This window comes from Mastacembelus armatus, chromosome 24, assembly GCF_900324485.2.
Source record: "Mastacembelus armatus chromosome 24, fMasArm1.2, whole genome shotgun sequence".
NCBI classification, from domain to species: Eukaryota; Metazoa; Chordata; class Actinopteri; order Synbranchiformes; family Mastacembelidae; genus Mastacembelus; species Mastacembelus armatus.
Window position 1 is genome coordinate 6,135,326 of NC_046656.1, and position 24,512 is coordinate 6,159,837.

Genomic DNA, 24,512 nt, shown 5'->3' on the forward strand with positions numbered 1-24,512 from the left:
TGGTGACTACCGGCTTAATATGGGAGACATGGAACACAGGGTTAATCTTCACTGTCCCGGGAAGACTAAGTTTAACTGCTCTTGGATTTATTATTCTGACAATGGGAAATGGGCCGATGAACCTGGGGGATAGTTTCTTGGAGATCAACCATAACGGAATGTTTGCTGTGGACAACCAAACTCTTTGACCAATGGAGTATCTGGGCACTGGTCTACTCTGACAGTTTGCCTGTCGCTCGGTTCGGACATTAGTGTGTGTTAGCACCTTTCTGGTCTCCCTCTAGATCTTCCGACAACGGGCTATATAATCCTGGACTGCTGGAGCCTACAACTCCCTCTTGTAAACAACGATGGCTGATACCCCAAAGACACTTGGAAGGGAGATAGTCCTGTGGCTGAGCAAGAGTGAGTTATGCACGTATTCCACCCAGGCAATCATCGAACTCCAGGTCTCTGGGTTAGCCTCACATACACACCTCAGGGTTGTTTCCATCTCCTGGCCATTAGACTGCAGATGGAAACTGAAGGATAGGCTCGCCTGGGCACCGAGAACTTTACAGAAGGACACACAGCACAAGTAAAGTGGGGACTCTGATCCGCAATGATGTCCAGGGAATGCCATGGAGGCGGAACACACACCAGGAGGTCAGCTGTTTTGGTAGCAGTAGGTATTTTTGACAGTGGTATGAGATGCGTGGCTTTTGAGAAGTGGTCAATGATGGTGAGATGGTGTCTCCCTTAGATTGTGGTAGTCCCTCTACAAAGTCCAAGGTGATGTGTCAGTGTGGGTCAGTGTGGAATTGGAATTTAAACACACCGCGGGTAGCTGGTGAGCGGGCTTGGTACAGGCGCATACTTGACAAGCTTGTATGTACTCCTGGGTGTCCACGTCCACGGCGGGCCACCAAAAATGACGCTTGAGCAAGAACAGGGTATGAGTGATACTGGGGTGACATGTAAACCTGCTGCCTCATGAGCCCATTTGATCACTACCGCGCGCGCCCCTGATGGCACATACCGCTTGTCCACCGGACCCTGGCCTGGATAGGGGTCTTGTGACGCCTCTCGGGCAAGTCTCTCTATCTCTTGTGAGGACACCGACGATGCAGGTCTGAGGGGGGATGCTAATGGGTTCCATCTCTGAGTCCTCTATGGAGTGAAGCCGAGAGAGAGCATCCGGTTTTGTGTTCTTGGATCCTGGACGGTAGGACAGAAGGAAATTGAAATGAGAGAACAGTGATCACCGGGCTTGTAGGGAGTTTAGCTGGTTTAGCTGTCTTGATGTACTCCAAGTTATTATGGTTGGTGTAAATAATAAATTGGTATTCTGCCCCCTCTAACCAGTGCCACCACTCCTCCAAAGCCAGCTTTACCGCCAGGAGTTCCCTGTCACCAATATTGTAATTCTTCTTTGATGCCAAAAGTTTCTGGGAAAAGAACACACACAGGTGGTTCTTGTGGGTGTCATAAGCTCTTTGCGAGAGAATGGCCCCCACTCCACTTTCTGAAGCATCCACGTCGACAATGACTTGTCTGGTGGTGTCGGGTTGGGTCAAAACTGGCACAGACGTGAATCGGCCCTTTAGTTCCGGAAAGGCTCTTTCGGCCTCCGCAATCCAAGTGAAACATAACTTGGTGGAGGTAAGGTGTGTAAGTGGGGCGGCAATCCTGGAATAATTCCTGACCTGTAAAAATTGGTGAATCCAAGGAAGCGTTGCAACTGTTTGCAAGACGTGGGAACTGGCAACTCCCACTGGTGCATGACATGACCCAGAAAAGAAAATGTGGGCGCATGGGACTCAGATGTCTCAGCCTTTACATATAGCTTGTTCTTTAATAGTCTTTACACGACTTGTCGGACATGATGATAATGTTCACCAGGGTTGGAGGAAAACACCAGAATGTCGTCCAAATACATGAAGACGGACAGTGCAAAGGACAGAGCGCACCCACAGAGCAACCCAATAATGCAAGAGGTAGAAAGGGGGGTGAGAAACAGGGAAGCACCATTTATAGTCCATATAAGGATTTGAAACTATATTTAAATATCATACCTTTTTTTACATTTTTTTAAATTATATTTTTTTCTTTTTAGTGACCCACGCTGGTAAAATTCTGTGCTGTATAAATAAAATTGACTTTGTCAATTGTATTTTCAGCTACTAATGTAACTAGCCAAAACACCACAGATGTTCTCTCAACGTCAAAAGCTACATCTAAAGCAGCTCCAACTGCAAGTCTTACAACACCTGCTACTGCCAGACCTACTACCACTGTCCCCACCATGATGACTACTGCAACTACTGCCACGATCCCTGCCAGAACTAGTGCAGCCACTACCACTGTCCCCACCATGACCACATATATGACTGCTACCACTATCCCTACCACCTCAACTAGTGTAGATATGACCACTATCCCCACCACGACAGTTACCACTGCTACAACCACTAGCCCCACCACGACAGTTACCACTGCTACAACCACTAGCCCCACCACGACAGTTACCACAGCTACAACCACTAACCCCACCACGACAGTTACCACAGCTACAACCACTAGCCCCACCACGACAGTTACCACTGCTACAACCACTAACCCCACCACGACAGTTACCACAGCTACAACCACTATCCCCACCACGACAGTTACCACAGCTACAAGCACTAACCCCACCACGAAAGTTACCACAGCTACAACCACTAATCCTACCACGACAGTTACCACTGCTACAACCACTAGCCCCACCACAACAGTTACCACAGCTACAAGCACTAACCCCACCACGACAGTTACCACAGCTACAACCACTAATCCTACCACGACAGTTACCACTGCTACAACCACTAGCCCCACCACGACAGTTACCACAGCTACAAGCACTAATCCCACCACGACAGTTACCGCTGCTACAACCACTATCCCCACCACGACAGTTACCACTGCTACAACCACTAGCCCCACCACGACAGTTACCACAGCTACAAGCACTAATCCCACCACGACAGTTACCGCTGCTACAACCACTATCCCCACCACGACAGTTACCACTGCTACAACCACTAGCCCCACCACGACAGTTACCACTGCTACAACCACTAGCCCCACCACGACAGTTACCACTGCTACAACCACTAGCCCCACCACGACAGTTACCACAGCTACAACCACTAATCCTACCATGACAGTTACCACTGCTACAACCACTAGCCCCACCACGACAGTTACCACTGCTACAACCACTAGCCCCACCACGACAGTTACCACAGCTACAAGCACTAACCCCACCATGAGAGTTACCACAGCTACAACCACTAATCCTACCATGACAGTTACCACTGCTACAACCACTAGCCCCACCACGACAGTTACCACAGCTACAAGCACTAATCCCACCATGACAGTTACCGCTGCTACAACCACTATCTCCACCTCGACAACCAGTGCGGCTACGACCACTATGCCCACCACGACAACCAGCGTGGCTACAACCACTATCCCCACCACGACAACCAGTGCGGCTACGACCACTATCCCCACCACGACAACCAACGCGGCTACGACCACTATCCCCACCACGACAACCAGTGCGGCTACAACCACTATCCCCACCACGACAACCAGCGCGGCTACGACCACTATCCCCACCACGACAACCACCAATATCCCCACCACGACAACCAGCGCGGCTACGACCGCTATCCCCACCACGACAACCAGCGCGGCTACGACCGCTATCCCCACCACGACAACCACCACTATCCCCACCACGACAACCAGTGCAGCTACGACCGCTATCCCCACCACGACAGTTACCACTGCTATGAGCACTATTCCCACCACAACAAGAAACACTACGATGACAACCATGGCTCCTACCACAATTCCTACCTCTACTACCAGAAGAACTGCTACTAGCATTCTTTCAACTCCACCAAGACCTCCTACAGGTATGTTTTATTTTCAAAAAACTAATTACAACTGATCAAACATGTCACAGAAATTTGAATTCTACTGCCAATCCTTAAGAATGACAATTTATAAGATTGATTGATATTCTACATTAATACTGGTTTATCTTTTTAAATTCCAACTCTAACACAGTTTCTCTAAACTTTAGTAGTAATTAGTAGTCATTTTTCAGAGTATTAGTTTCATATTCCTGTATATACATTGCATTATCACTGCACTTTTACACTGTTCATGTCGATAGAAATTAAAAAGAGCTTTTTGCTTATTTCTGCAAGTGACCAAGATAATAGAAAAAATGCCTCTGTAAACCCTAATTTATACATTTTTCCTCTTTTGCTTATTATTTTGTCTTGTCTATGTTGACATTTAGTGTTTGTGTTTACATCTCAAAAAATCTTAAATGTTCACTCATATATGATTGCTTTCTTTTTCATAAACAGCATTTGGTGTTGAAATGTCAGTCACATTAGGCATTGAATTCACAGCAGAACTGAATGATGCAACAAGTCCTAGATACAAGGAGCTCAAATCAAAGATTTATCCAGTGGTGAGCTCATTAATACCATACCTACTACTATACCTTATATATATATATATATATATATATCTGGAACTGAAATTATATATTATTATGATTATATATATATATATAATTTCAGTTCTTTGTTTACTAATGTTACTACCATTAAGCATATCTCTCCACAGTTAGAGAACCAGTACAGACGGATCACAGGGTTTATCAGTGTTTCTATTAACGGGTTCAGGTGACGTATGAAAAATCTTGCATTATCAAAAAATTTACAAGCAGGACTCATACTGTACTACATTCTACATTGCAGCTTTGGCTTTTGTTTGTTCTTACAGAAAAGGAAGTGTTATTACAGACTTTGTTGTTGAGACAACACAAGTTAATTCAAATGAAATAGCTGAAGCAAATCAAAAGCTCCCAGAAGTGATGAAGCCTATTGCCCCTGTCATTGGATCAGTTTCTGCAGTTTACATGAGTAAGTAAAAAAGGTCATTTATTACTTCGTTCAAAAATTCCTAATTGAATTTTTAAGAATGGAGAAACAAGAAGACCAAAATAAAATAAAATAAAAAAAACAAGAATAAAATTACTTATTAAGTCAGAATGTCCAGCAACCTGTCTTAGCCAGCAGACATTCATATTACCTATTTGATTTCTCCAAATGATTTTGGTGATCCCATAGCTTTTCCTGTAGTGGGACCATGAGATTGATTGATTGACCCTTTATTGTTTTGAGTGAAATATTTCACCAACTTTAGGATAGACTGGGATGAGGTTTGTATAAAGACATTCATGACTTCCTGAAGGTCAATTGTGGAAAATAAAAAAGTCAAGGCTTTAATAACTGGCCCTATTGCCGATCCATGTCAATGCTACAAAATACAAAAACATCATAATAATGATGCCATCCAGCCATTCATTCTCTTCTGCTTATCTGGGGCTGGATAGCAGGGCAGTAGTCTAAGCAAAGATGCCCAGACCTCCCACTCTCCAGACACCACCATTAACTCTACCAGGAGCCAGGGGTGTTCCCAGGCCAGCCAACATGCCCGGAACACCTCCCCAGGGGAGGTGCCTAGAAGGCATCTCCAAGACAAATGCCACCCCAGCTGGCTCCTCTCAATGTAGGGGAGCAGCGGCTCTACCCTGAGATTCTCTGACTCCGGACTGCACCTAGAAATTCTGTCCATAAAAACAATGAACAGAATTGGTGACAAAGGGCAGCCCTGGCGGAGTCCAATATGCACTAGAAACGAGTCTCACTTAACAAACAAACAAACACATACAACCATCAAGGCAACCCTGCCACTCGGCGTACAAAGTTTAGACCTTCAAAAATCCACTACAATTTCCTTGGTTTTAGTGGTTTCTAGTTTATTGTTGGTATTAGGAAAACTAATTATTATATAAATTTTACAGTGGAAATTGCTGTAGACAGCTATTAATTGAATCAGGTGAGGAGAGTGTGAGATATGGATGTATTATGGAAAATAAGTTGTAAGAAATTTTATGTTATTTCAAAATTGAGACAGCATTTTTTGATTATTTGTTTTGAGGTTAACAGTGCACAGTTATAGACAATAAAAAACAATGTGTGATGGTTCGAAAGAGCTAAGTCAGAAACAGATGATCCTGAATGCTAAATTTCCCATTGTGGATTAATAAAGTTTACCTTATCTTAACTCAAATAATACATTGACCGCAATAGATAAAATAGATGTGATTTATGAGTTGGCTCATTAACATACTGTTTAAAACCCATACAACTTAACATGTTTAAAAAGTTATTTGCATTTGAATCTTGTCTCTCAATTCAAATATTAAAATAATGAACTAAAATAGAGCAATCATATTTAACATGAATATCCAAGTGAAAATTGTAACAGCTAAACTGAATTGTATTTGAAGGCAGAAAAGCTTCCACATTTGTACCCTTGAGAGTGTGAGAAAATATTGTAGCTTTTCCACCAATTCTTCTTCCCTCTCTGCGTTTGTTTTGTTATTTGTTTTGCAATGGACGTGACATAAACCACTGCATCAATGGGATGAAAAGTGAAATGATAAAAATTTCTGTAGGACAAGGCAAGCTATATAGAATAAGGTGAAGTCAAGTTGAATACCTTTGCATATCTAGGAGTTGGTAATCAATACTGAAATAAGTCAGCCAAGATTGTACATCTCATTAAAAGATATTTTACATTACTCAGAAATACAGTTTTTCCAATGGTTAACTTAACTGAATTCCTAACAGATCTTTGTTCCATTCTCCGAAAGGTCCAACTCCAATTAGCTTTCCAAACCTCACTTATACAGGTGACAGTATGATGCTCAAGTGTGGGCCACCTCCTGTAAACATTCATGTGGGGCACATTTCTGGTTCTGTGTGGAAATTTAAAGGACTGGAAATTAAGGCTGGTGGGAGAATCAAAATAAATAATACTGGCAATGTGTCAGTGCTTACAGTTAACAACATCATTGCTGCTGATACTGGTAAGTCAAAGCTACCTGTATTTATTAACTAAAAAAAAATCATTCACCAGGAAATCACTGTATGACTTGAATAATACATTAATTGGTAACGGTACACCATAAATAGATTGTAGGTTGGAGCAGAATATCATACAAAATCTTTGATATTATCTTTTGCTGTGTTAGAGAATACTGATTTGAGATATTAGCAATTATCCTGTTTGCTTTCTGTTAACAACAGGATTTTATGAATGTACTCTGAAGGGCAGAGTAATGGATTTCCTCCAAAATGGAACTGTAAGAGAAAACCAAATCAAACAAGCTCCCATTGTGCAGCTACAAAGTCAAATTAACATTCAATGTAAAGAGGGACAGATACAACCACTTGAGTGTTGTGTGCAGAAACCCTACACAGTCCAGTGGTTTCAAGGCACAACTGTTTTAATCTCAGGTAAGTATGAAGTGACATTGAAAACCTGATTGTAGCCATGATGAGAAGCTGGACATCTTTTTAACAACACTGTTAAATGTTCACAGATCCCACTAATGGCACTGAAAACTACTGTATCAAGTATAACTACAGCACAAAAAGCTGCAGCACATCACAGGACAAAACAATAAGTTTTATATGTCGAGTGAATCAACCACATGGTTATGAAATGACAATGACACTGACCATTTTCAACAGTGGTAAGAGTAATTTGTGGATAGCACTAATTTCCAACAGCAGTAATTTGCTATTTCTCATATTCATTTACTGTTAGTACGATTATTAAATACTAATAAACAATTTGACTCTTAAGCTGCCCAGTGTAATAATAATGGCACTGGGTATGGGATTGGACGAGCAAATGACACGTCAGTCATAGGGTGTGATAAAGGTCAAGAGGGGAATAAGACTGCGACCTGTCAGGAAACAGGAGAGTGGCGACTTGTGAGAGACACCTGCATCATAACAACAATCAAGGAATTATTAATTGAGTCACAGGTATGTGATGAACTTGTCTGCTAAACTAGTTCTTGTAGGCTGATACTGACAATATACACCTAATACTAAGTGATACTGTGATACTTTTGTGAATTTACTGTAAGATTTTTTTAACGAGTAAGATTAACATGAAGAATAAAACAACAAAAAATGGTTAAAAGAAGACCTACTTATGTGATGATCCCAGTGATGGACTTTCAGTTATGAGACTCTTATTTTGGTTATGTTTCCTGACTCGCCTGGGCTTGTCCCAGGTAGCTTTATGTTTAGTTATGATTATTAGTTTCACCTGCATCTGATTGGTCTTTTGTATTCACCCTCATTCTCTCCCCCTCCAAGTGTGTGCGTGTAGTCTTGGGCAACAAGGTGGTGAGCCTCACCTGATTATAATTAGTAATCAGTGACCAGGGTACAGTATTGTTCAAAATAATAGCAGTACAATGTGACTAACCAGAATAATCCAGGTTTTTAGTATATTTTTTATTGCTACATGGCAAACAAGTTACCAGCAGGTGCAGTATATTCTCAGAAAACAAACAAGACCCAGCATTCCTGATATGCATGCTCTTAAGGCTTTGCAATTGGGCAATTAGTTGAAAGGGGTATGTTCAAAAAAATAGCAGTGTGGCATTCAATCAGTGAGGTCATCAATTTTGTGAAAAAACAGGTGTGAATCAGGTGGCCCCTATTTAAGGATGAAGCCAGCACTTGAACATGCATTTGAAAGCCTGAGGAAAATGGGTCGTTCAAGACATTGTTCAGAAAAACAGCGTACTTTGATTAAAAAGTTGATTGGAGAGGATTGGAGAGAGAAAACCTATAAAGAGGTGCAAAAAATTATAGGCTGCTAAAATGATCTCCAATGCCTTAAAATGGAGGGCAAAACCAAAGAGACGTGGAAGAAAATGGAAGACAACCATCAAAATGGATTGAAGAATAACCAGATTGGCAAAGGCTCAGCCAATGATCAGCTCCAGGATGATCAAAGACAGTCTGGAGTTACCTGTAAGTACTGTGACAGTTAGAAGACGCCTGTGTGAAGCTAATCTATTTTCAAGAATGTTGCATGATTAATGGCCACGGCCCCTACGTCAAGACTGTAGGAGCTGACGGACCGAGTAAGCGGGACTGCTGTCGATAAGCCAGGCGGGTGGTGGGGGAGTGGTGGAGGGCAGGAGTCCACTCCTGTGGACTGGTTTAATACGCGAAACATGAAACGTAGGATGAATCTTCAATGCCTTGGGTAACCGTAGCCTAACTGCTGCCGGGCTTATCACCTTCATTATCGTGAAAGGACCAATGAACCTAGGGGCCAACTTGGCGCAGGGTACTTTCAGGGGGACCTCCCTAGTCGACAGCCAAACCCTCTGTCCTGGTCGATAATGAGGAGCCGACCTCCGCCTCCTGTTCGCCTGTCGTGCATAGCTGGTTCCTGAGGCCAAAAGAACCTGTCTTGCCCTTCAGGTGGCACTGGCGGAAGGTCGCAGCGGCTGAAGGAACTCTTCTTTGGAGTATCTGAGGGCCGAACATTGGAGGCTGATATCCATAAACGACTTGAAAAGGGGTGAGTTTAGTGGAAGCAGATAGAAGAGAGTTCCGTACTCAATCCATGCAAGGTTTCTTACCCATAAACTGGGGTCTTCGGCACACAGGATGTGCAGTCCCTTCTTCAACTCCTGGTTGAGCCTTTCAGCTTGTCCGTTGGTTTGGGGGTGGTATCCTGAGGATAAACTCAAGGTAATTCCTAGAAGCCTACAGAACTCCTTCCAGAATCTTGCGATGAACTGTGGTCCTCGGTCGGACACAATCTCCTGCGGGATCCCGTGCAGCCGAAAAACATGGTCTATGAGGGCTTGGGCGGTTCGGGAAGCAGAAGGTAATCTGGATAATGGAACAAAATGCACCATCTTGGAAAATCGATCGACAATAGTCAGAATGGTGTTCATACCTAAACAAGGGGGGAGTCCCGTTACAAAGTCCATAGAAATGTGAGACCAGGGTCGGCTGGGTATGGGAAGGGGTTGGAGAAGACCAGTGGGCTCCTGGTTTGATGCCTTGAATCGGGCGCAGGCAGGGCAGGCCAGAACATAGTCGCGAACATCCTGTCACAACCCAGGCCACCAGAAGTGTTGTAGCACCACTTGGAGGGTCCGTCTGATTCCCGGGTGGACATGGAGTCGAGATGCGTGGCATAGATCCAACACTCTGGACCGGAACTGGGAAGGAACAAAGAGACATTGAGTAGGACATTGAGAGGGAGTGGCGTTACCTGCATTGGCTTGGAGGATATCTTGCTCCACCGGAAGTCGAGCTGCCCCTAGTCTTACTGAAGCCAGCAGGATGTATTTTGGGTCCTCAACCTGGTCGGGCGGAGTGTGTAGACGTCATAGGGCATCAGCCTTATTGTTCTTGACTCCGGAGCGGAAAGCTAGGGTGAAATGGAACCTGAAGCAGCAGCGTTCTGAATGTACTTTAGCTGCCTTACAGCTCATCTTGAGAGCCCTGTGAACAGGCTGTTACAGTAATCTAACCTGTTGGAGATAAATGCATGGATGAGTCTCTCCAAGTCTGGTTTAGACATGATCCCTTTCATTCTGGAAATGTTTTTGAGATGGTAAAATGCTGACGATGTAATAGATTGGATGTGGCTGTTAAAATTCAAGTCTGAGTCCGTGATTACCCCTAGATTTCTAACCTGACTTTTGGATTTTCGAGAAAGAGACTCGAGGTGACTGCTGACAGCTTGTATTTGTTTCTGTGGCCCAAAGGTGATTACTTCAGTTTTGTCACTGTTTATTTGGAGAAAGTTGTTTTGCATCCACACAGTGATTTGTTCAATGCAGTGACAGTGAAACGACTGGTCCATATTCACCTTCTGTGAGTGATATGTAAATCTGAGTGTTATTTGCATAATTATGTGTAGGACACATTATTGCTGCATATTAACTGTGGCCCGAAGGAAACATATAAAGAATGAACAAAAGGGGTCCCAGGATGGACCCCTGGGTGACATGTGGGGTCACCCAGGGGACCATTTGGTCTGAGACACAATTACACTTGAAGAGCTACGATAGTGCACGATAGTGCCTCATTCGTGATAGTGTTTCTCCCTCACCCCTGAGGAATGGCACACTTAAACTGGCAGCCCACCAGGGGAAGAATAAGATGGGATTATTATTATTATTATCAGTATTAATTGGAATTATTAATTGGGGGGGGGCAATGAGCATGGACAATTCTCAGTGCGTAGCATGAGGAACAGGGTAGCCCAGGGAGCTGCATCCCAGGGAGCTGCATCCCACGCAACCAAACATTTTTGCTACTGTTTTATATAGTTTGGTTAAAAAAGTAGCTTGGTGGCTAATAGTAACTACTATTAGCTGACTTTAGATAGATGTTGCTCTGTAACTGACACTTCTTAAAACAGTAATTTTTGTAACTGATGGAATATATTTCAGTATATTGCATATTACAATTTCAGTTATTTAGTTATGATGGCAGATATGATTACAAAAAGTGTCATATATGATTACAAGTGCCATATAAGTCAATTTACCCCTTATATTACCACCAAAATGTTTGCTAACACAGTAGACCAAAACTTGTAAAAGGCCTACTTTCTGCCTTTACCTAATTACTAGAGTAATCATGTCATATGTATGTATACATTGAAAGTATTTGGTCATAGCAGTGTTTTCTTCTACCTGTAATGGCTGCTGGATGATTTCATAGGGCAAATACACTGTAACAAATGTGGGACAAAATCCTCACTGAGGGGAAAAGCTTGTTCCACTGAAGTTAATGAGGCTTCAACAGACTTAAAATATTCAAGTGGCAATGAAATTATAGGGTTCCGTCCCTTTATGTTGAATCAACAAGAATATATTTTGGTAAAAAAGTCAATTTCATAGTAACTTTGGAAAATATTTGACGATACCAAATATCACGTTTATTACAATGCATTTCCTGATTCCTAATAATAAAGACTCCAAATTGAAATTCATGCCATGATCATTCAGTCACAGGTCAGATTTAGTTCCACAAAGGCAATTTTCATGTATACCATTCAGCCTTTTCTGCAGTCACAGCACTACTACTCCACACTTTTAAATAAAGACAAAATTTGTAAAAAATGTTCATTTAAATGTATTTTTGCACAGAATAAGACCTGTGGATTGTGTCCCTGATTTCTTATAATGTAGTTGCATTAGCAGAGTATTATTTCAAAATAGTAGTGATCAGTAAGTACCTCAATATACCGTATGTACATATGTCATTTAAAAATTGTATTAAGACAGGTTTGGACAATCCAATCCTAGTTATTTTGAAAGGGAAATACTTCAATAATCCGCCCAACCTGTCTTGCACTTGTTGTGTTTCATTTCAGGATTTGAATGTGGAAGAAGTTCCTCACTTTGTGGTGGCTCTAAGTCAAGCTGTCCAGAAAGACAAAAGCGAAATTAAAAATTCATCTGGAACCATATCAGCTATTGTTAACATCCTAAACACAATTTCAAATGTTTCTACTGCAGTTAATTTTACTGTCATGCAGGTAAAATACATTATTTACTTTGTAGTTTTGGCAGCCAATGTAATGTCTTTGTCTTTTTAATATCAGGTTCTTCTTTTTTATTTGTAGAATGTAATACATACTGTTGATGTCATTATTGGCAATGATACAAAAGAGTCCTGGGCAATTCTGAATGCAAATACAACCTACAATGCCAGCTCAGAATTATTGGGTTCAATGGAGACTCTGTCTGATGAGTTGGTTGGTGAGTTTAACATCAAGACTGAACGGATCCTACTCAACAGAACCATGTTCAGCAATTCCTTCCATGCAGACCTCAACTCCAACATCATCATAGATATTCCAAACACTGGCATTACCAACACTTTTATCACCACTATCACCTTCTCCACCCTTAATAATGTAATGCCAGTACGGAACTCTGCATTTAATGTCACCAACAAGGGAACTGCCATCAATGCTGCTGTGGTGCTTGTCAAAATAAATGCAACAATTCAAAATATCACTCTAAGTTATAACAAGGTAAACAAGTCTCTGACAATGAACCCACAGTGTGTCTTCTGGAACTTCACACTTCTTCAAAATCTTGGTGCATGGGATGATAGAGGGTGTAATTTTGTTTCTGATATAAATAACACAGTAACCTGCAGCTGCAACCACCTCACTTCCTTTTCTCTTCTGATGGCAACAGACATCCCTCCATCACTGACAGAGGCCTTGGATATAATCACTTATGTTGGAGTTGGGATCTCTCTGGCAAGTTTAGTTATATGTCTCATTATTGAAGGCTACGTTTGGAAAGCTGTTACCAGAAACAGCACTGCCTTCATGCGTCATGTTTCCATTGTTAACACTGCCCTGTCCCTGTTGATCGCAGACATCTGTTTCATCATAGCTGCTGCTATTGCTAATAACCCTCTTGAAAACCAAGGGAAGGACCTTACACTTCCAGTTGGACCATGTAGCACAGCAACATTTTTTATGCACTTTTTCTACCTTGCCCTGTTCTTTTGGATGCTCGTGTCAGGCCTTCTGCTCTTTTATCGGACAGTCATGGTTTTCTCCCACATGTCCAAGTCAACCATGTTGGCCATTGGCTTCAGTTTAGGCTATGGCTGCCCTCTGATTATAGCAGCTATTACTGTTGCTGTCACAGCACCAGGACATGGATACATCCGGAAAACTGATGGTTGTTGGCTCAACTGGAGTGAGACTAAGGCCTTGTTGGCCTTGGTGATACCTGCCTTGACCATAGTTTTCATCAACATTTTAATTGTAATCGTGGTCTTGTTTAAAATGCTGAGAAGAGGTGTGGGAGACATCACCCAACGAGATGAGAGACACACGCTGGTGGTTGTTGCAAGATGTGTGATCATTTTGACTCCATTATTTGGACTGACCTGGTCTTTGGGAGTAGGAACCATGGTATCGTCGACAAATAAAGGAATCCATATAGCTTTTGCATTCTTCAATTCACTACAGGTATTTACACTGATTGAAATACAAGGTTGTTATAATGAAACTGTTTCTGCACTTTTAAAGATTAAGAAATATGCGTGTCTTTCCTCAGGGCTCCTTCATATTAGTGTTTGGGACACTTTTTGACTCCAAGGTATTGTGACTTTAAATTCATCTATATGTTTATCTATAGGTTGTGCTCTAACCATGTTGGGTTGCATATATATGCATATATTTTAATGGGCATTAAAAAAACCCCACAGCCCTTATGTGGCCTTTGTAGACAGTTTGATTGGATTTTACAATAGAAGCTTATCTGTGTGGTTAGATGTGTGTAAAGTAGTTTAAACATAGTAACATGCAGTTTTTCACTCTTCAAGAGTTAATGAGATGATCAATACCATTGTGAGAGTAGTGGAAGAAGTATTCCATTACTATTACAGAAGTACTCAACATTTTTCTCAATTACGACTGTCACTTGTGTTTGTATTTTAAATGTAGCTTAATTACTGGAAACAGTTATTAGCCTGGCTCTGTTCAATGTTTTAAAAAACTACCTAGAAAAATCAGCTTCCCTTCTGACGCTTAGCAAGAAAAACAAGTTTGTTTTAAAATGCTATTTTTGCTTAATATTTAACAACTGCTTTGACATTGACATTATTTTAAATTGTGGCTGTAGATTTGTTCTATCCTGTCAAGGAGATTACCCTCAACAATAGTAAGTGATTCATTCATTATCTACAAGCTATCTACAAACCTATTACCAGGTTTTCTTTGTGTACCAGTGCATCATATAGTTGTAGCCATTCAAAATGTCACATGTTTTTGCTGGAATGAAAGCATCTTTGTGAACATTCATTTAAAATTTGATATCACACAGCTGCTGTCACAACCATATGTTGTCTTTAATCTTATCAGCAAAAGTATTGTCAACTGGGCTACAACATAGCTGAATACAGAGAGAGAGAGCAGAGGTTTAACAATGGACATTGCACTGTCTACTTCACATCCACTTTCCCAATGACTGTTTTACAGCCGACTTTTTACTCACCCTGTGTCATCAACAGCACGAGTTCGATTTAAGCATGATACCGGCTCTTGCAGTAAGGCTGAGGACCGTTTTTAAGTTATTCTCTTAACTTAACTTCATTAATTATATGCTTCCACATTTTCTCTTAGAGTTTTGCAGTGGTTTTTCCAAGGCATACAGTAACGAATGAGGTGGCAGATGTAACAAAATCTTTAGGCTCTGCAGCATCGCTTCAATGTTGCTTTTTTTTTAAAAGTCTGCAGGCTGACATCCAAATACATGACTGAATAAATACGCTACAAAATAAATGTGCTACTCTGAGTTGAGTGTGAGATTTGAAAGCAGAACTTTTCATCGTCGGAGGGAGGGGGAGTAATCTAGTGGTGCACATGAAGTACTTCCATGGTGGAAGACCATTAGACCATTTAGACACTTTATAGGGGTGCTCAAACACACCTAAATTTCATCTCAGCACATCTAAAAATTACAATAAAAATAAATCATTAGGCCTATTATTAACTGCCAGACTTCGCGAACAAATTGTTCCCCTACACACAAGCAATGCAGAAGAAGGAGGAGATAGCGATGGATTTCACAGTGGAGATTAAATTCACAGGTTGAAAAGCAAATATAGTTGCTGCCTGTTCTGACTGTGAACATTGTGTTGTTATTACTGTCTTAGAAAGTGTGGTTACAGCTCTATGGTGTGAATAGTGTCAAACAACGTTAGCTAACTTAGCTGTGCATATGCAGAATATTCAGCTACTATAACTGATGAACTTTACTATTTCAGTTGAAGTGGAGATAAAATACCAAACCTGTGTGGTATTATAAAGCATTGCAATTATTATTCTTCATTAACAAATAAAATAAATTTTGGATATATGTTTACATTAAAGTAGGATTTTTTTTTTTTTTTATAGAAAACAATCAGGTTCAGGTAACAAAGCGAGGTCAAAATGACACTACATACCTAATTCCATTACCCATAACAACTTAGTATTCAATTAGACTAATATAAATATGTATGGTTCAATTTATGCCTTTCATAAGGTTGTAGTTTCTGTTCAATTCTATATGTTAAAATGTTATGCCATTATTACTCATTATTACGCCATACTCTATTATCTCCTAAGACCGACATTTTCTCGTAATAATGTGAGCCCTGCACAGCTGGCACCGCAGAGCATAGTCTCACTTTGGCTACAGGCTGTAGGCTACAGCAATGCTAGTACAAGCCTCTCTTCCAATATCTCCATACCATATTCACACATAATGACCAGTGTTGTGCTAAGGAGGTGTGCTACAGTCTGTCCATCACTGATCTGACACTTAAATTCATGCACAATAACTGGTCCACAATCTAACACATGAATGTAACTCATGAGCAAATACCTTGCACATATCCCTGTGATGCTTCAATCACTACTGACAGTAAATGAAGTCTGTGTAGCTGTGTAACTCAGATCAAGCTGTGCAGGGCTCAGGGAAGGGATTAGAGAGGATATGAACTAGTCTGAGTGTGTGAGATATTATAGCATGGTCTACAGTGTGGTCTGTGCATTTGCAGGGTGCTGTACATGTGAGTGTAAGCTGACATCTACAGACAGTGTAACACACGCTGTGCTGTGGTACAAATGGCAAATAGTTGTGATGAAATTGTCAGCCTACCATGGCAGTGTGACACTGAATCGCTACTACTGTACATGTAACTGAATCTACATACCTATAAAATGCTACAGAAGTAATTACATTAATTATTTATACACACTTTTGTTTGTTTCTGCTCTAGAGTACACATGGTGGAATTTCCTCTTTCATTAGAAGAAATGTTATAAGTCGACTACGTGGAAGAAGATGTAAGTCATTTTAAATGAAACTACTTTCCTGTTTTCTTGAATCACTTATCTTATCAGGAAATTATTTTTCTTTCAGATGTCTACCATGTTTCAACAGCAAACTCCAGCAGCAGTGATGTATCAGAGTCATTTGTCAGTCTATAAATCAGTGTAACCTTTGTACATGTAATTCAATTTTATAATTAGGTAATAAGATCTGTCAGGTCGTACAAGAATTTTCTGTACGTAAACTAGGTTTTGTTTGTATGTAAGTTTTATAGTGTTTCCTCAATAACTTCAAATCAAAGACAATGGCATTGATAGGGTTGCCATTTGTGTATCACCTCAAAAGTTGTAGCACAAGAATTCAACAAACTACAGTAATTTTATGTACCTTACTACAAAGTGTTACTTCTGTTTAAAGCTGAAATACCTTTCTTCAGTACAGAAGTTATATCATTATAGTTGTCGAGCTGTTTATGCGGCATTATGTGGTTTCATTGTTAGCAATGTCATGCACGATTTTTGTAGTTTCACACATTCAATCAGAAATAAATAATTTCCTGCACCATGTAGCAAAGGGTTTATTTGACATAGATGAATACATACATGCATGTGGAAAAAACTCAAAAAAAAAAAAAATAAATTTTTTTTTTTTTTTTTTACTTCAGATTGAGAATGTTTTGGCTAATATTAAAACTACAACTGTTGAGACACAGGTTGAAAATTTTAATATGTTCTTTATGCCTATGGGCTATCACTATGGATCATATCCCTTCTTTGTACCTGCGCACTGAAGAGAAATTTGTTTACACCCATCTGAAGTGGGCCCGCTCGCTCGAATTGAGTGTCTCAATTACATTCACAGCTTCCAGATATAAGGCGGTGGTTTGGGCAAACTCTTTTCTCCATGTCTTTTAAATGTCTTTAAAATGACTTCAGCAGACTGCAGCATCTCTAGAATGAGCGGTGAGTGTGGTACCGGCTAGATCTTTGGGGACAACCTGCACCCCCAATGAGTGGGCTGTATGGGAGGGGGACACACCGACAGGGCCCTTTGGGCTGTGGACCCCACTAGTCCCTCTCTCACACTCAGGAAAAACACTCACTCACACTCAGGTCAGGCAAGATGACCCACTCCAGGTGGGTGTAAATGGATTTCTCTTCAGTGCGCAGGCACAAAAAAGGGATATGACCCATAGCAATAGCCCAGAGGGCTGTGCCCAATTGACAGAATCTTGGGTTATGATATGTAACCAATATCTTCATCGCGGTAATGATGACAATGAAGATTTATGGGATGATAACAACCTACTGAAAGTAGACCTACTAAGGTAAAGAAGGGACCTACTAAGGCATAACTATAGTCAAAACTGAGCAACTGATAACAGTGAGCATTGAATATGTGATAAGATTCCCTTCTCACTCCTATGGGGTAGTGTGCGTGTCTTCCTCACCCAGCTCCTCTACCAGAGGCCTGGGTGTTTGAGGGTTCTTCGCAGTATCTTAGCTGTTCCTAGCACTGTGCTCTTATGAACTGAGAGCTCTACCACTGTTTCTTTCACCTTCCACACCTTTTCTAGTTCTTCTTTCTGATGAGGCTATCACTTGGGATTGCTACATCTACTACTATGGCCTTCTTCTGCTTTTACAGTTAGCCATCACCAATTTGTCAGTCTATATCTGAAAGTCCCACAGGATCTTGGTCATTCTCCACCACCTGCGAAGTTATATCCCATTTTGACCTTGGGACCTCCAGTCCATACTCGGCACAGATATTCCTCTACACTATGCCGGCCACTTGGTTATGGCGTTCCAAGTATGCCCTGCCTGCTACCATCTTACAACCTGCTGTTATGTGCTGGAGTGTCTCAGGGACACCTTTGCACAGCCTGCACCTGGGATCCTGCCTGGGGTGGTAGACCCCAGCCTCTATTGATCTTGTGTTCAAGGCCTGTTCCTGTGCTGCTATGATTAGTGACTCCATGCTGTCTTTCAGTACAGCCTTTTTTTTTTGGACAGGTCTATATTGTCCTCTGCTGGACAACACAGAAATGCACTTTTTTCCAAAAAAAGAAAAGTAGTGCAATATACTACCTCTGCATTGTTTTCTGAGTTATGGTCTGATTTTGATATGAACCTTTTTTGCTGTTTTTATTGTTTCAGACATTCAGTCAGAACAAAACTGATGTAGAACTACATGTTGTGAGAAGGTGACTTCTTTTAGAATGTGTATTTCATCTAGTGACCAAGTGCAGATTTCTAGTTTTAAAACTAGACAGTTCTCCACAGCCATAAAGGACTAAATAGGTTTGACATCATTTAATATGTTTCAGATATTATTGTAAGATTCGAAAATGTTTTGAGATAGTTTTTAATAGTAGTAGTCCACTTGTAATAATGGGAAATTTCTGACATTATCACAAAAGATTTTGGCATCTGTCTTGTGCGAGATAAGAATTCACATTACCAGAATTTCCTAATTCTTTTGAGGCTGCAAGGTTGTAAGGATGTTTTGGGAGCCTTATTTACACTTGTCTTTTCAAATGTTTTGTTTATAATTAGACACTTGTGTTTCTGTCCACCTAATACCAATCTGACAGCATACTCCTTGGTTTTACTAAGCTACTTCATATAAATGAGTCTAATCCCTGCTCCAACACAGATTATTTAGATCATTAGACTGACCAGGGATAAGAGAAAGCACCTGTGTTTTCTCAATGAAGTGTGATTATGCTTTATAATGTAATCAAGAAAGTGTGGAATACTCTGCAATCTCATCATTTTTTCTTCTTTTTTCAACATAATGTAACTGTAATTACTGTGTGGATTGTTTACATAATTTACTTTGACATTATCATCACAGGTCCTTCTGATACTATGCTGTTTCAAGGTGAAATGAAATATGAAAGCATACATGTTGCAGTATATTTCCTCATACAGCACAACCAATTATAGTGTTTACCGATTTTAAGAAGCCAGACATGCAAAAGTAGAAATATGTAATAATAGTTTATTGTACTGACAGTGATCATTAGAACAACATTAGTATTTTACACACTAAAAAGACACTAATGGAGCTTTGAGTTAGCAAAGTCACCTTGAAATATTTTTCCTGAAATGATCATTCTGAAAGCTGATCTGAACCAGCTGTAAAAGAAAGCATAAACAAATGGGTTGAGCATTGAGTTTGACCTTCCAAGCCAACTGAATGTTTCAATGACAGAAACAGGTATTGCATAATTACTCACAGGCTGAAAAGTGATGCAAAGGAAAAAAGGAGTCCAACACGTCAGAAAAACACCCATAACAGTAGCCAAAGTTTTTGTGGCTTTTCTCTCCATCTTACTGACAGTTACTCCAGACTTTGTGCTCTGACTGACTGTGTTCTGGATGCTATGGGCCTGTTTTTGTGCTACCTGGAAAATCTTTAAGTAGATAGACAGCATGACACTTGCTGGGAAATAAAAAGATGCGGTGGATACAAAAGTGGATATTATCTGAATATGAACAGGACAACTGCCAACACATTTTTTCTTTTGGAATCCTGCTATCATCACACCAATTCCAGTCATAATAGAAACACTCCAGCTCACCAGGATCATGATGGTAGCAACGTCAACATTTATTTTTGTTTTGTATCTCAGAGGCTGACACACTGCATAATATCTGTCAACAGAAATACAACACAAGTGAAGAATTGAAGAATTGTTCAGCGCTATATCAAAGCTGATTTTTACTTTGCAAAGTAAACTTTCATAATACCAACATGAGGATTCAGTTTGTGCCATACTGAAGGGACAAATTACAATCCCCACGAGCAGATCAGCCACAGCCAGAGAGAGAACAAGAGAGTTTGTAGCAGTGTGGAGCTGTTTGAAGTAAGTTATGGAGATTATTACCAGGAGATTTCCACATGTTATGACTACTGATACGCATCCATATAAAAGACCTAATAATATACGGATTGTTATAGGGCTGATAGCCATTAAACATGATGCATTTATTGAGTTATCACATGTATATTTTTGCTGAAAAATATCAGTTTTGTTAAAAATTAACCACAGGTCCATGCTTCCTGTTTCCTGTAATTCAGATAAAGGCATTTACACAACTTCTGCATAAATGAACAATTCCAGCAGTAACAACTTTTGGTAATCACATAAGACCTTGTAATTTCATTCTGCTCATCCTGTTGCTTCCTACCATGATGTTAACCCCTCTAACTATGATATTCATCTATGTCAGTCCCAACCTTATTATCATAATTAATTTGTTCATCAGCTGACCATGATCAGCTGACCATGATTAGGCAAGTTGCCACATAACACAGGTACTCTAAGGCTGTGTGTGTGTGTGTGTGTGTGTGTGTCCCTATACATGAATCCTTTCAGAAATTGACAGGGACAGTCTTGAAAAATAAATGCTTAATATACAAAATTGACAGGCATCTATTATTTTGCCAGCTCAAATCTCTGTGGCCCATGAACAGGAAAGTCCAATGCTAAGTGCTGGGTGGCTCTCATATTTTCCCAGTGCTGACAGCATCTTTGCAGTTCATGAACACAACCCTATGCTAACAAGGGTGTAGCACAAAATACCATCATCTTACCTTCATAAATATCTGAAGGAGTACTGTAATACAAGCATCTTCATGGTGATTAGAGTAATCTGTATAAAAGGCCCCAAAGTCCTTATAATATATATTTGTTTATGTAAAGTTGTGGTTCTAATCTGCAGCAGAGCTTCTGTTCTATTATGCAACAACTTCTTCAACAAGTATTCCATGCATGATTGACAAAGGGACTTGCTACCTGGTGTGTTACTGAACATAATTTATTTGGTATGGTTATGTGGAATGTGTATGAGTATTGTTACCTGCTAGCTATCTGCTTACCATGCGAGTTTGCTTTCACTCACATCAGTGTACGCTGCACGAGTCGGGTTATCCACTGAAAATTTTAAGGCAAGGCAAGTTTATTTGTATAGCACAATTCATACACAGAGTAATTCAAAGTGCTTTACAGAGAGACATGTTAAGAGTACATATGCAAAAATCAAAACAGGAGACAGCAACTAGTAAAAAATGAACTTGAAATCAAATTAAGGAGAATGAATAAAACATTTTAGATAAAACACTTTCAGTTCTCATATGCAGAGATAAAAACATTTTAGATAAAACACTTTCAGTTCTCATATGCAGAGATAAAAAGAAAAGTTTTTAACTTGGACTTAAACATTGCCAGAGATGGGGATTTGGTGACAATGTTACAGATTTGATGTGGCTGTTATAATTCAAGTCTGAGTCCATGATTACCCCTAGTTTCGAGGACAGCAGAGGTTCTTTGGCATATCTGTCACAGACCTTATCAACGTTAACATTAAAATCACCTGTAATAACTAAACACTCAAACTCTGTGAATGTTTAGTTATGACCTAAAAAGGCACAGACGCCCCCGTCCTTTTTGTTTTCTCTTGTTTCTGATAGAAATGTAAAATTAGGTGGGTGGAATCAATAAGAACTGCATTTCCAGTCCTGCTATCTAACCAAGCTTTTGTTAAAAACATAAATTCAAGATTATACGAGGAAGCCTGCTAAGACAATTGTTTAAATTCATTTTTTTGTCATTAATATACACAGTACCACATAGTGACAAACTCAAAACTGAAATTTAATAAAATGATTTAAACTAAAACACTGAAATATCACATTTATATAAGTATTCAGACCCTTTGCAACAACATGTAAAAATTATCTTAGCCACCATCCATTTCTCTTGCCCTTTGCTGAGATGTTTCTACACCTTGATTGGAGTCCACCTGTGGTAAATTAAATTCATTGGACATTATTTTGAAAGGCACACACCTCACTATAGAATGCCTCACAGCTAGCAATGCATATCAGAGCAAAAACCAAACCATGAGGTCAAAGCATGCAGAGTTCAGGGACAAATACATACAAATAAATACATTGTGGTATGGAGCTGGATCATTTTCCTCACTGATGTGAGAAATTGATGATGAACGTCATTTTAAATACTTTGGGATGCCTGTCGGTGCGTTCAACAACTTGTTTCAACGGGTGGCCCCCCACATCAAATATGGAAACTCACACAGTGCCCCTGTGAGTGAGGCAGAGCAACTAGCCATGACCCTACACTTTCTCACTTTTTGGGTGATGAAGCATTTCCACAGAAGTTAAACCTGATGAGACTATACCCAGGTAAAAAATAAATTATTAAATAAGAGGCAATACCGTAGAAAGCAATAGATAGTATTTCATTTCATAATCATTTCTTGTTTTTTATACAATTATTTTTTTAAACAGAGTCACAGGTCACTGATGGTCACTGGACCAACAATTACCAGCATTTGGCCAGACAAGTTGTGGAGAATGCTTTTGGCATCCTTGCAGCAAGGTGGAGGGTTTGTGGAAGGGCCATGGAGTGTTCCATTGAAACTGCAGAGGACATCACCAAGGCCTGCATTGCTTTGCATAACTACCTGTGTGATGCACATAAATCCCAACCAGAAACTGAGAGGTACATCAATGCTGTTGAATGCTGAAGGTGCACCTGGAGAATGGAGACAGGCAGTTCTGAGAGACGCCAATCTTATCGACCCTCAGCGTGTCACTGCTGCTCTCACAACAGCTGATGGCATCGCTAAAATTAGTTTTTGTCTGATTAGAAAAGGGTTGCTTGGCAGGATGCTGTCATCCATGGAGGCAGATTTCATTGGAAATGCCACAAAGTCTGTACATAACAGCTCAGCACAGACATCTGATAAATCAAAAATCTGATATTAAAAAAAACTTTATCCTTCCTTATTGTTTGCAGGCTGCATTTGACCAGTGAACAGCATTATTTTTTAAATACAGCACAGCTGTTTTTGTCTTTTACTGAAGTAGAAGTTTAGTACTATTATTACTGGTGAAGGTACTGCATAGGAGTAAAACATAAACTTGTCTGTAGTAGAAATGTGCAAAAAGTATTTATGAACACTTTTATTTAAAGTGAACAGGTGCATCACAAGTGCATGTCAAAAATAAGTTCAGATTAACTTCATTCTCCACATAGGCTTATACAGAACTTGAATTATTACATAAAGTTCAGCATGATGGTTGAGTGGTTGGCACTGTTGCCTCACAGCAAGAAGGTCCTGGGTTTGCAACCCGGCCTTTCTGTGTGGAGTTTGCATGTTCTCCCCGTGCATGCATGGGTTTATTCCAGGTACTCTGGTTTCCTCCCACAGTCCAAAAACATGTATGTCAGGTTGACTGGTGACTCTAAATTGCCCAGAGGAGTGAGTGTGAGTGTGTGAGGTTGTTTGTCTATCTGTGGCCATGCGATGGACTGGTCACCTGCCTTCCACCCGAAAGAGAGCTGGGATAGGCTCCAGCAGATCCCCGTGACCCTCTCGTTAAGGAATAAGTGGATATAGATAATGAATGAATGATTACATAGAACTTATTGATAACTCATTCCCTGTATGTCTTGGACCAGTTTCATGGATTTATCTTCAGAAATCTGCTGCAGAAAGTGGTTGAGGTAGGTCATGAAAGAGGAAAAGATGTTGTTCTGGAAGAATGCCGAAGAATTGGTGGGCCATTTGCCCATTCAGCAGCATCACCACCAGCATTGATTTGTTGTGAGTTCAAACAAATCGGTCCCACACAGACCTCCACTTCTCCTTCG

The 24,512-nt window shown here is 40.4% G+C and overlaps 2 protein-coding genes across 2 annotated transcripts in view; one reads left to right on the plus strand and one right to left on the minus strand.

Annotated features, from left to right (window-relative positions):
- Positions 1–17,383, plus strand: part of LOC113137432 (uncharacterized threonine-rich GPI-anchored glycoprotein PJ4664.02-like) — a 29,937-nt gene extending 12,554 nt beyond the window's left edge. The window contains exons 18-31 of the mRNA XM_026319066.1: positions 2,160–3,950; positions 4,413–4,519; positions 4,678–4,736; positions 4,837–4,976; positions 6,776–6,991; positions 7,212–7,421; positions 7,508–7,660; positions 7,774–7,958; positions 12,346–12,510; positions 12,598–13,971; positions 14,060–14,101; positions 14,627–14,665; positions 16,770–16,836; positions 16,913–17,383. Of these exons, the coding sequence (XP_026174851.1) occupies positions 2,160–3,950; positions 4,413–4,519; positions 4,678–4,736; positions 4,837–4,976; positions 6,776–6,991; positions 7,212–7,421; positions 7,508–7,660; positions 7,774–7,958; positions 12,346–12,510; positions 12,598–13,971; positions 14,060–14,101; positions 14,627–14,665; positions 16,770–16,836; positions 16,913–16,980 (4,616 nt within the window). The 3' untranslated portion in view covers positions 16,981–17,383. The remainder of the gene's footprint in view (positions 1–2,159; positions 3,951–4,412; positions 4,520–4,677; positions 4,737–4,836; positions 4,977–6,775; positions 6,992–7,211; positions 7,422–7,507; positions 7,661–7,773; positions 7,959–12,345; positions 12,511–12,597; positions 13,972–14,059; positions 14,102–14,626; positions 14,666–16,769; positions 16,837–16,912) is intronic.
- Positions 17,384–19,886: 2,503 nt separating this feature from the next.
- LOC113137310 (trace amine-associated receptor 1-like) lies at positions 19,887–20,804 on the minus strand. The gene has a single exon (XM_026318871.2). It carries the CDS (start codon positions 20,802–20,804, stop codon positions 19,887–19,889), a length of 918 nt encoding a protein of 305 aa, XP_026174656.2.
- Positions 20,805–24,512: the final 3,708 nt, after the last annotated feature.